The 12,525-nt window shown below is 34.6% G+C and overlaps 2 protein-coding genes across 2 annotated transcripts in view; one reads left to right on the top strand and one right to left on the bottom strand.

Annotated features, from left to right (window-relative positions):
* Positions 1–12,525, top strand: part of DNAH12 (dynein axonemal heavy chain 12) — a 234,173-nt gene that overhangs the window by 107,926 nt on the left and 113,722 nt on the right. Inside the window, exons 34-37 of the mRNA XM_032412204.1 lie at positions 5,046–5,165; positions 7,676–7,864; positions 8,997–9,148; positions 11,899–12,037. Of these exons, the coding sequence (XP_032268095.1) occupies positions 5,046–5,165; positions 7,676–7,864; positions 8,997–9,148; positions 11,899–12,037 (600 nt within the window). The remainder of the gene's footprint in view (positions 1–5,045; positions 5,166–7,675; positions 7,865–8,996; positions 9,149–11,898; positions 12,038–12,525) is intronic.
* On the bottom strand, positions 5,504–5,716 carry LOC116636886 (NADH dehydrogenase [ubiquinone] 1 alpha subcomplex subunit 1-like). Its single transcript, XM_032412099.1, has one exon. It carries the CDS (start codon positions 5,714–5,716, stop codon positions 5,504–5,506), a length of 213 nt encoding a protein of 70 aa, XP_032267990.1.

Below are 12,525 nucleotides of genomic sequence, written 5' to 3'. Positions count from 1 at the left end.
GCCCTTGTTGAAGATCAGTTGACTGTATGTGCTTGGGTTTATTTTGGATTTTTGATTCTGTTTCATTGGCTTATATGTCTGTTTTTACCCCCAGTAACATACTGTTTTGATTACTGGAATTTTGTAATATAATTTGAAACCAGGACATGTGATACTTTCAACTCTGTTTTTAAGATTATTTTGGCTATTCAGAGTCTTTTGTGGTTCCACACAAATTTTAGAATTTTTTTTCTTTTTTTTGCAAGAATTGCCAAATTCTTTTGAATTTTGATAGGGATTGCACTGAATCTGTAGATCACTTTAGGTACTATGGGCATTTTAACAATGTTAATTTTTCCAATCCATGAGCACAGGATGTTTTTCCATTTATTTGTGTATTCTTCAATTTCTTTCATTAATGTTTTATAGTTTTCAATGTACAGATCTTTCATGTTCCTGGTTAAATTTATTCCTAAGTATTTTATTCTTTTTGATGCTATCATAAATGGGATTGTTTTCTTGATTCCCTCTTCAGACAGATCATTGTTGGTGTAAACAAATGCAATTAATTTTTGTATTTTGGTTTTGTATCCTGTAACTTTACTGAGTTTGTTTGTTCTAAAAGGTTTTTTTTGTTTGTTTTTGCATGGAGTCTTTAGGGTTTTCTACATATAGGATCATGTCACCTGCAAATAGAAACCATTTTACTTCTTTTCTGATTTGGATGCCTTTTATTTCTTGTCTGATTGCTCTAGTTAGTACTTCTTGTTGAAAAAAAGTGGTGAGAGTGTGCATCCTTGCCTCATACCAAATCTCAGAGGAAGAGCTTTCAGTTTTACCCCATGGATTATGATTTTAGCTGTGAGCTTTTCATAAATGTCCTCTATTTTATTGCAGAAATTTCCCTTTATATCTACTTTGTTGAGTTTCTTAAAAAGATTTTATTTATTTGTCAGAGAGAGACATAGTGCACAAGCAGGGGGAGTGGCAGGCAGAGGGAGAAGCAGACTCCCCACTGAGCAAGGAGCCCAATGCAAGACCTGACATGACCTAAGCCGAAGGCAGACACTTAAATCAACTAAGCCACCCAGGCATCCCTTGTTGAGAGTTTTTATCACAAAGGTGGTTGAACTTTGTCAAATACTTTTTCTGAATTTATTGAGATGATCATGTGATTTTTGTCTTTCATTCTGTTAATGTGTATATCACATTGATTAATTTGCATATCCCTTATATCCCAGGGATAAATCCCGCTTGGTTATGGTATGTAATCTTTTTGGTGTATTGAGTTCAGTTTGCTAGTATTTTATTGAGGATTTTTGTATCTGTATTCCTCAGAGATATTGGCTTATAATTTTCTTTTCTTGTGAAAAGACTGGCTTTGGTATCAGGGTGATTCTAGCCTCAAAAAATGAACTTAGAAGTATTTCCTCCACTTCTGTTTTTCGGAAGAGTTTAAGAAGGATTGGTATTAATTCTTTGAATGTTTAGTAGAATTCAGCTCTGAAGTCATCTGGACTTTTCTCTGGGAAGTTTTTGATTACTACTTCAATGTCTTTGTTATTGATCTGTTCAGGCTTTCTGTTTCTTCTTGATTCAGTTTTGGTAGGTTGTATGTTTCTAGGAATTTATCCATTTCTTCCAAGTTACCCAATTTGTTTGCATGTAATTGTTCATAATTATCCCTTGACGATACTTTTTATTTCTCAGGCATCCATTGTAATGTTTTCTCTTTCATTTCTGATTTTACTCATTTGAATCTTTCTTTTTTTTTCTTAGTCTAGCTAAGGGTTTATTGATTTGTTTATCTTTTCGAAAAACCAACTCTTAGTTTGATTTTTTTTGTTGTTTTTCTATTCTCTACTTTTTTATTTCTATTTTGCTCTTATTTCAGTCTGCTAACTATTGGTTTAGTTTGTTCTTTTTGTTGTTCTTTAAGGTTTAAGTTAGGTTGTTTATTTGAGATTTCTTCTTTTTTAATGTAAACATTTATTGCTATAAACTTCCCTCTTAGTCCTGCTTTTGATGCATCTCATGAGTTTTCGTATGTTGTGTTTCCATTTTCATTTGTCTCAAGATATTTTTTGATTTCCTTTTTAATTTCCTCTTGGACCCATTGGTTGCTCAAGACCATGTTTTTTATACAAATATTTGTGAATTTTCCCATTTTCTTATTTTTACTGACTTTTAGTTTTGTTCCATTGTGGTCAGAAAAGATACTTTGTATAATTTAATCTTAAATTTGTTGACTTGTTTTGTGACCTAACATGTGGTCTGTCCTGGGGAATGTTCCATGTGAACTTGAGAAAGAATGTGTTTCCTTCTACTGTTGGGTGAAAAGTTCTACATATATCTGTTAGGCCCATTTGATCTATAGTGTTGCTCAAATCTATTGTTTCTTTTCTGAGTTTCTGTTTGGATATTCTATTGCTTATTGAAAGTGGGATATCGAAGTCCACTACTATTATTGTATTGCTGGCAATTTCTCCTTTCAGATTTGTCGATACTTGTTTTATATACCTAGGTGCTTTGATGTTGAGTGCATATATATTTACAATTGTTATATCTTCCTGTTGAATTGACCATTCTGTCATTGTTATGACCTTCTTTGTCTCTAAAGACAGTTTTTACTTAAAGTCTACTTTATCCAATACAGATATAGCCACTTCTGATTTCTTTTGGTTACCATTTGCATGGAATATCTTTTTCTATCCCTTCACTTTCAGCCTATGTGTTTCTTCTAGACAGTACACAATTGGATCTTGGATTTTTATCCATTCAGCTACTCTTTTTATTGGGGAATTTAACATGGTTTTTTTTTTTTTTTAATTTTATTATGTTATGTTAGTCACCATACAGTACATCATTAGTTTTTGATGTGGTGATCCACTACATGTTTACATTTAGAGTAATTTTGATAGGGAAGGATTTACTATTGCAATTTTGTTAACTGTTTTCTGTTTGTCTTATGTTTTTTTGTCCTTCTTTTCTCTCTTGATGTCTTCCTTTGTGTTTCATTGTGGGTTTTTTTTGTTTTTTGTTTTTTGTTTTGTATTGGTAGGTTTTGATTCGTTCTTTTGTGTGATTTCTATAGGTATTTTTTTAGTGGCACTAAGGGGCTTACATAAAATATCTTAGAGTTATAACAGTCTATTTTAAGCTAATAACTTTGTTTGTATACAAGAACTCTCCACTTTTACCTCATTCCCATCCACCTTATATGCTATTGATGTCACAATAACACTGATTTGTATTATGTGTCCATTAACACAATTTACAGTTGTTTAAATACTTTTATCTTTTAACTTTTATAGCAGAATTAAAAGTGATTTTCCCACCACCATTATAGTAATATCCACCTTTGGTTTTATATTGCTTAAGTTATACCTGAATAAACCCAGAGGTAAAATGTATGCCTGTTAAACTCTTTGGATAAAACCATGGTGACTAAAGCTTTAAAATTCCTAATCATTTTCCATATCTTAAAAGTATTTTAAATATGTGGCTTTTAAAATTTACATGTATATTTAGTATTTTATGAGAAAACTTTATATATTATATTAGCTTCTTAGGGCTGTCATAACAAATTACCACAAACTTGGTGGTTTAAAGCAACAGAAATTTATTCTGCCACAGTCCTGAGGCTAGAAGTCTGAAATCAAGATGTTGGCAGGGCCAAGCTTCCTCTGGAAGCTCTAAGGGAGAATCTTTCCTTACCTCTCCCAGCTTTGGCTTCCAGACATTCCTTGCCTTCTGGCTGCTTAACTCCAGTCTCTTCCTTCGAGCTCACAGGGCCTCTACTCTGTCTCTTCAGTGACTCTTAAAAGGATTTAGGGTCAGATATTCCAGAATGATCTCCTCATCTTGATATCCTTAGCTACATCTTCCAAGACCCCTTTCCCAAATAGGATCACATTCATAAGTTCCTGGGATATGACATGGACCTCTCTTTTTGGGGACTACCATCCAACCTGCTTCACACACACACACACACACACACACACACACACACACGTCACTTACATATAAATAAATATATTGATATTGGGAAGCGAAAAGTGGTATTCAGTAGATTTTTTTCATCCTAAAATATTATTTTAGAGATAGGAAAAATATTCTGCACATAAGAAAAAATGAATTCCACTTTGTGAAAATTTTATACAATGTCTTCATAGAGAAAATATAAAGTCATTTTTCAATTTTTTAATTTTAAAACTCTTAATACTATATGTTGCAAATAATAGAAAATAGGCTCCACCTTTCTGATGAGTGATGGATTTTCTTCTCATAATTTATTCCCATATTTTCCACATCTAGTTAGTCCTCAGGATCTATTGACTTTTCCCTCCTTGCTAACTTTTATCTGTCCTCTCTTCTCCTCTCCATCCAGGTTCCTCTGACCATCCCCTCCTTCCTCTTATAGTAGCCTCAGTTCTGATGTTTGTAATTTCCTACCTGAATCAATATAATAGAGCTGTTCTGGTCCAGTCTACATCCTTCTACCAGAATGATGATTCCAAAATACAAATTCATTCCATTAACTTCATTTTCTGTCTGACTTATTTCACTTAGTACAATACCCTGTAGGTCCATCCAAGTTATTGAGAATGGCAAGATCTTTCTTTTTTATGGATGAGTAACATTCCATTGTATATATACCACACTTCTTCATTCATCTATCGATGGACACTTGGATTGCTTGCATATCTTGCCTATTGTGAATAATGCTGCAATATACAGGTGTGCTTATATCTTTTTGAACTGGTGTTTTCATTTTCTCTGGGTAAATACCCAGAGGTGGAATTACTGGATCACATGGGACTTCTGTTTTTAATTTTTTTCAACAGCCTCCATGCTGTTTTCCAGAGTGGTTGCACCAGTTTGTATTCCCACCAACAGTGCACAAGGGTTCCCTTTTCTCCACATCCTCACCCACACTAGTCATTTTTTATCTTTTTGATACCAGCCATTCTGACTGGTGGGAGAGTTTTAAAAATGAAATATTTGGGTTTTTTTATTCTCCAAAGAAGATGAAAGTAAAGTATCTTACTCTTTTCACTTTGCAGGAACTGATTCCTACAAGCGATAGCAATGTGGTTGTATCTCTCACACGCCTCTTTGAGGTACTACTCTGTAATGTGCTGGAAAATGATCCTACAAGCAAGCATATTCGTGTTTGGATTATGGTAGGTTTTATACTTAATGTAATTTTTCATTTACAGAATAAAATGTCCCTCTGGAATTGATAATTGTATTGAGGGAGACATAAGATCCAGAGCTGTTTTTTGGTGAGCACCAAAGGAATAGCTGAAGGCATTGAAGTCACCCTGACCTGGTATTCTGACTTAAAAAAACATTTTAAAGAAAGTAAAATATGCCCAAATGAACCCAAACTGTCTTTTTTTTTTTTTTTTTTACTTTTTTGTTGTTTTTATCATACACTACATTAATACACTGCATAACCTTCTAGAAGGGGTAGATGAGTATGACTGAGTTATTTTTCATCAATCAGGAAAATGCTTCCTTAATAGATATTCTCCAAACCCTTTGACACATAGTAACGATTAACTCCAGAGACCCGCCTATCTCTTTGCATCAAACTCCACTGATATGGATAATAGGCAACCCTTTTTTCCTTGCCCCCGTTACTGAACCTGTGGATGTGCGCCGTGGCTATGCCGGGGATGACCAAGCACACGGCCATGACACCGATCCCGGGCAGGATCTCGAACCACATCGCAGCGTGGTTGCCAGAGCCACACCCTTGCCTTCCCGGCCCAGTAAAGGTGACCTGGCCTCCTAAACTGTCTTATTATTTATGAAAGATCGTAATTTGATAAACAATAAGGTGACTTAATATTAATCCAATAGCAACTTTAGGTGAATTAATTTTGTCTTAAGGTTAAGTCATGATGTAGGCTGCTAAAAGCTGGCTGTAGGAGACCAGAAACAGGCATCCAACCAGTTGGGTGGAGCGTTGCCATCAGGGTTCATAGGGTACATCACTGGGGGGAAGTCTGTGGTCTAGGTAGCTAATGTCTAGGGGTCAGAGAAGACCAGAGAACAGGACTCTAAGGGAGCCAGAGGAAAGAGGTATTTGGTTCTCTTCCCTGGTCTGTGCTTCTTTCCCATCTGCCACCTTATTCAGAAATATCTTCATCTTCTCTACTGAGTCTACCTTCTCTTCTACTCTGTGATGATTGGGGTTCCCTCCCAGTGCCGCCCCTTCACCTTGTCACCACAGAAAGTCCTCTACCTCAGACACCTCACATTCCCTGCTGATCTTGACCTCCTTTCCTGCTCCCTTTTCACCGTTATTAGAAGAAACTGAACAGACATGTGTGAAGCTTAATTTATTTATATTCCTTTTTCTCCCAAAGTTTGGAACTCCCTTTCACAGAACTAGTTTTTAATATTGTTCCATACCTATCAGTGTTACCTGTTTATAAAAGGAAAGCATTTTAGGAATAGTTCACCTATATAACCTTCATTTTATATCTGTATCTGAAGAGAGAGAGATATAGACCTGTATGTATGACCTTCATGTTATATCTCTATCATCTCTATCTCTATCTATCTATCTCTCTATCTATCTATATAAAGTTTCATTCTATTGGTAAGCCTAACTCCCTCAATTTTTTAAATGGTTCAGAATTACTTTTAAAGATTAATATAAATTGATACCTGGTTAAAAATTTTCTCTTAAAGTATATTTGAGGGGCTCCAGGCTGGCTCAGTCAGTAGAGCATGTGACTCTTGATCTCAGGGTCATGAATTCAAGCCCCACATTGGGTATAGAGATTACTTAAAAAAAAAAAAGAAAAGAAAAACATATCTGATTATATTTTATATATATATATATATATATATATATATATATATATATATATATAATATTAGAAAAGATGAAAAGGATAAGCATGTACCTAGAGTAAAATTCAAAAGGCAAAAGTAAGTTTTCTATCCACACCAATGTCCTAGCCACCCGCAAGGAAACCACTGTTAGCAGTGCCTTAGGTAGCCTGTTAGAGGTATTTGATCCATACTCTCTTTTATATACTTTAGCATACTATACATACTGATTTGCATCTTTTCTCACATTGTATCTTGGAGATTGTTCAAGATCTGTATACTTATTGAGTTACTTTTTTAAACAGCTGCATGTATTCCAGTATACATAACATAATCTCATTAAACAGACCCCTATTGAAAAAAGTTGCTTCTTATTTTTGGCTGCAGAAACAGTGCTGCAGCGAATATTCTTGTGCATACATCATTTTACAGGTGGTAATATATTTAAGGACAAACTCCTAAAAGAGGAATTCCTAGATCATTTGATATGGGCATGTTATTCATTTTTTTTTTTTTTTTTAAGTAGACTCCACACCCAGCATGGAGCCCAACATGGGGCTTGAACTCACAAACCTGAGATCAAGACCTGAGCTGAGATCAAGAGTCAGATGCTTAACCAACTGCACCATTTAGGCGCCCTGCTATGGGCATTTTAAATTTAGATAGATAGTGCCAGAGAAATAATGTTCTCTGTGACTTAGCTGTGCTCTATTCCACTTTATCTGTAGACCTGGCCTTTTCCAAATATGTTGACCAGGCCTCCTTAATATGTTAAATTTTAGTTAATTTGTTAAAAAATTGCTCTTAAATAATTAGTTTAAATTAATTTTTTTTAAACCAATAGGCTAGCTTTATATTTTCTTTGATTTGGTCCATTGGAGGAAGTTGTGATACAGATGGTCGGATCATTTTTGATACTTTCCTACGGTCAATCATACTGGGAAGAGATGAAAACAACCCAGTGCCTGAATCTGTGGGTAAATGGGAATGCCAGTTTGATGAAAAAGGTCTGGTCTATGACTACATGTATGAGGTATGATATAAAATGCTTGTTATGATAAGTTCTAAAACATCAAGTATTGGATCAGCAGGCAGAACTGGGTTCCCATCCTGATGTTGTTTTGACCCCTGTGGTTGGCGTTTTTGTCCCGTCTCTTTAGTTTCTCCTCCTTTGACTTATGGATAGTGTAGATAAACTTTCTTTAGGACTATTTTATAGTTTCAGATTTAAATTAAATCTATTTTATCCACTTTAAAAAATTCACAAAAAGATTCTTTTAAACAGCAAGCATCTGAATAATCATTTGATTCACGCAAATTTGACTTCACAGAGACATAAGATCTGCAGAGAGCCTTAAGTACAACTTTCCCTAAATCTCATGATTTACAGATAAAGAGGCAAGCCTAGAAAGGCAAGTGGCTAGCAGAACCAAGACCCGAATCCAGCTCTCCTGGCTACCAGTGTAGAAATCTTTTCCTACACCAGGCTAATACAGAATTTTAAGAATATGACCAGAGAGAGAGTTTAATCCTCATTAGTCACAGTGGGAAGTCAATAAAATAATCTCTAAAACCAAAAAATCAAGAGAGGATAACACAAGCATATTCTTTGAGTTGGAGATGAATCCCAAAATGTCCAGCTTAAAGAGGTAAAGATAGAGTGGCTGCTGGAGAAGAGAAAACAAGAGTGGGAAACTGCTGTTTTTCCCAACCTCTTTAAAAGTTTTGACTCTAAAATATGTGCATATATAACTTTGATAGAAATGAAAGCTTAAACTTAAAAAAATTAAGAATATGAATTACTAAAGAAACATTCACCCAAACTTGCAAAATTACCACCATCCAGACACATGCCATATATGTGTACAATTTGCCAGGAAATAGGAAAAATTTTTGATGGTATTCATAGCACTGAAGCAGAGGGATAATCAATCCAAAGAAAAATGTGTGTTTCTTAAATTGGGTGGTGGATTCATGGGTGCTTATTAATTTACTTCATGACTAGAAAATGTTATATACATTATTTTAGATGACTTATTCCTCTAAGAAGGTTTTATTATGATGATAAACTAAGGTTTTTAAAAGCAAATATGATATCAGTATGTTAAAGGGCCTTTCAGATACCAAGTGCACGGTTGTATTTTAAAACTTATGTTCTCTTGTAGTTGAAAAACCGAGGTCGCTGGCTCCATTGGAATGAATTAATTAAAAGTACTAATTTGGGAGAAAAACGTGTCAGGATTCAAGATATTATAGTCCCTACAATGGACACAATTAGATATACATTTCTAATGGATTTGAGTATTACCTTTGCAAAGTAAGAAACTCTGTTATGAACATGCATTTTAAATATAACGGGACCATTCTAATAGGATCGTAGGATTTTTTTTTTTTTTAAGAGAGGGAGAGAGTGGGAGAAAGAGTCAGAGGGAGAGGGAGAATCCCAAGAAGGCAGCATGGAGACTGATGCGGGGCTCGATCTCACAAACCTGAGATCATGACCTGAGTTGAAATCAAGAGTCATATATTTAACCCACTGAGCCACCCAGGTGTCCCAGATCATAGGACTTTTGAAGTAAACTTGGAGGTCATCCATTTTCAGATAACAGACCCTGAGGGACTAACTGACATGCCAGCAGTGGCCTCTGTTACTAGTGGCAAACCTAGAATCCAGGTTTTCTATTGCCTACACCAAAAATTAGCTGCCATACTTCGTTGCCTCATAAACTACCTTATGTTTATCGTATTAGTAACAGCAGACTAAAGGTCAGTTGCAGTGTTATTGGTAAACAGGTATGCATTCTACACCTCAAAAGTTTAGTATGCTCCTGAGTATCGACTATGATCCACATTCTCCCATTTAGCATTTTTCAAGTCTGTCCTATGCCAGTTTTTCATAACTTAAGATGAACGTGGAAATCTCAGACTTAGATCAGAAGAGCACATCAAAGAAGAGGACATGAAACTTATCAAAAGCCTAACATGTACTATAGGCATATTCACACCAACTTTTCTAATAACGTTCTTGTTTTTCTTTTAAAACATTAGGCATAATTTATCATTAATACTATTTAAACTAGACAAGCTTACATAATATGCATGAATGTCATGGTTGGTTTGTTTTTGTTGAAGAACCTGTTTCTTGGGGCACCTGGGTGGCTCAGTCAGTTAAGTGTCTGCCTTCGGCTCAGGTCATGATCCCAGGGTCCTGGGATTGAGCCCCGCATCAGGGAGCCTGCTTCTCCCTCTCCCTCTGCTACTCCCCCTAGCTTGTGCTCTCTCGCTCAAATAAATAATAAATAAAAAATCTTAAAAAAAGAACCAGTTTCTTAGTGAATTTTCCAACAATTTTATCTTGTTTATTAAGAAAAAAATTAAAGGAAAAATAGCCCATGAGAATATTATTGTATCCCTATTGTTACATTTAAAAAAATTTTAAATCCAGTGTAGTTAATATACAGTGTTATATTAGTTTCAGGTGTACGGTATAGTGATTCAACGCTTCCATACATTACTCACTGCTTATTTGTTACATTTTTGCATTTCGAGGCTAATATTGAAAAAGGCAAGGAAGGGACTTGCCAATTCTGGGAAATTCCTAGTATAAGAGCCCTTCTGTGCCATGAACCATTTGCCAGAATAATGCTTTTTAAACAATTTTTAAAATTTTTTTAGAATAATGCTTTTAAATGAATACATCAAATACAGAGTTACAAAGGAAAGGACATATTGAAACACATTAAAATGTTAAACACATTAGAGCTATGGTAGTAATACGTGTGCTGCTTTACTGACACATTAAATAATACAGTGTAGCAGTGGGTCTGATGCCTATCATAATTTCAAAGAAGTAATAGGCATAAGTGATAATTTTGAGACATCTGTAACCATTGTAATATTTAGAATAATATCTGTGATTTCTATTAGTGACAAAGACACAGGTACAATTGATACAATTGGTCCGTTTTAGTTAAGGATAGTAAAAGTCAATATATAACCTTTTTGTCATCCAAGTTCACAGATTCTCTGGACACTGTCTAAAAACTTCTTCCATTGGTCCATGGGCCCCAAGTTCAGCACAGTATTTTATTTAAAACTTTTTTTAATAAATAGCTTTCCATAAGGCAAGTGTTACTCAGACTGAAACATGTAGGTGTACTTTCAGGGGCCACTGTAGTTCTAAAAGAACTTTAATTTTATGTTTATGCTTCAATGATAATTTTTTAAATTAATATTAGCATAATTTGGGTCCCGTAGATGACCTCTTAGAACACTGTGCTCAGGTTTAGCGCCAGTCCTTGTGTTTGTCTTTGTGTATTGGGTGGTGCCAAGTTATCCGTCAAAGGGTCAGTATTTAATTTTTAATTCTAAACAGTATTTCTCACCTGGGATTCCCCAGAGTTCTGTGAACATAAACTCATAGGATTTTTTTTTCCATTTTAAATTAATTATGATCACTCAAGAATGAGAAACCCTGTCTTGAGGCCCCACTGAATGGAGAATTCCTTAGAGTTTGTTTTTGGACAAATGTTTTCAGTTAGTAACTGATTCTAAAGGCTATTCTAAAATGCTATTTTAGATTTTAAAACGCTATTAACAGGTATAATATAACTATTAGCTTTAGACTTCACTGTCACCTAGTTTTTTAATATCTAGGAAACAGCCTAAACCAGTCTTAATGTCATCATCTTATTAGTCTCTTACACACTGTACCTTCTACTAAAAAGTACAAATATGTCACTTTTCTGAGGAGACAAACTTTAGCTTTCTTTGCCGAAAAGCAAAACATCTTATTACTTGTTTATGAGTGTTTTTGGAGTATAGCAATGTTACATCTGTCCAAATAATAGTTTGTTACTATTAAAGTCTCAGTAACAGGAAGCAAAAGTGTGTGCCAATCATCACTTTTACCAGTCTTACATGAAATAACAGTGGTAGATTAAAATGTGAATTTTTAGATGAAGGTGATTTCATTACTTAAGTTTTCAACGAATTCCAGCCTTCTGTAGTAGAAATGGTATTCTGACTTTTTCTCTTTTTTAATGATATGTTCATTGTTTCATAAAGGCCACTGCTTTTCGTGGGTCCGACGGGTACCGGAAAATCAGTGTATGTGAAGGATAAACTAATGAATCACTTGGAAAAGGACCAGTATTTCCCTTTTTATGTTAATTTCTCTGCACGGACCAGTGCCAACCAGGTTCAGGTTAGTTTAAAGCCAGAAACATGGGTCCATAATTAACTTTTTTTTGCCTTATTTGATTAGTGTTTAAAATTGTATATTAAATGAGCAGCTGTGTAAGTCTTCTATAAATTTAAATGAAATTTCAGAACTTTTGTTTTTGGGATAAGTAAGTTTTTAAAAAGTTGTAAGGACAAAAGTTCAAGAGAGCATTTAAAAAAATTTATGTTCCCATTTTTATTAATTAAATTCCTGGGTTATAAATTATTTTAAACATACCTATTTAAAAACAAAGGATAAAAGACATCACAATTAACTGATAATTTCCAAGAGCATGGTAATGTTGTAATCACATTCAAGGGAACATTTTTGCATTAATACTGAATTATTGAGTTTTGTCATCCTTTTTTTTTATTAAGCCCAAGAAGAAGCCACAATTGATAGAAGAGACTGGGGGGAGAGAGAGAGAGAAAACTTTCAGTTGTTCTTTCTAGACTCTTCTAGATAGTCCT

Source organism: Phoca vitulina, unplaced genomic scaffold, assembly GCF_004348235.1.
Source record: "Phoca vitulina isolate PV1807 unplaced genomic scaffold, GSC_HSeal_1.0 scaffold13, whole genome shotgun sequence".
NCBI classification, from domain to species: domain Eukaryota; kingdom Metazoa; phylum Chordata; class Mammalia; order Carnivora; family Phocidae; genus Phoca; species Phoca vitulina.
The sequence above is the reverse complement of the archived record's forward strand: the minus strand, read 5'-3'. Positions and strand labels throughout refer to the sequence as shown.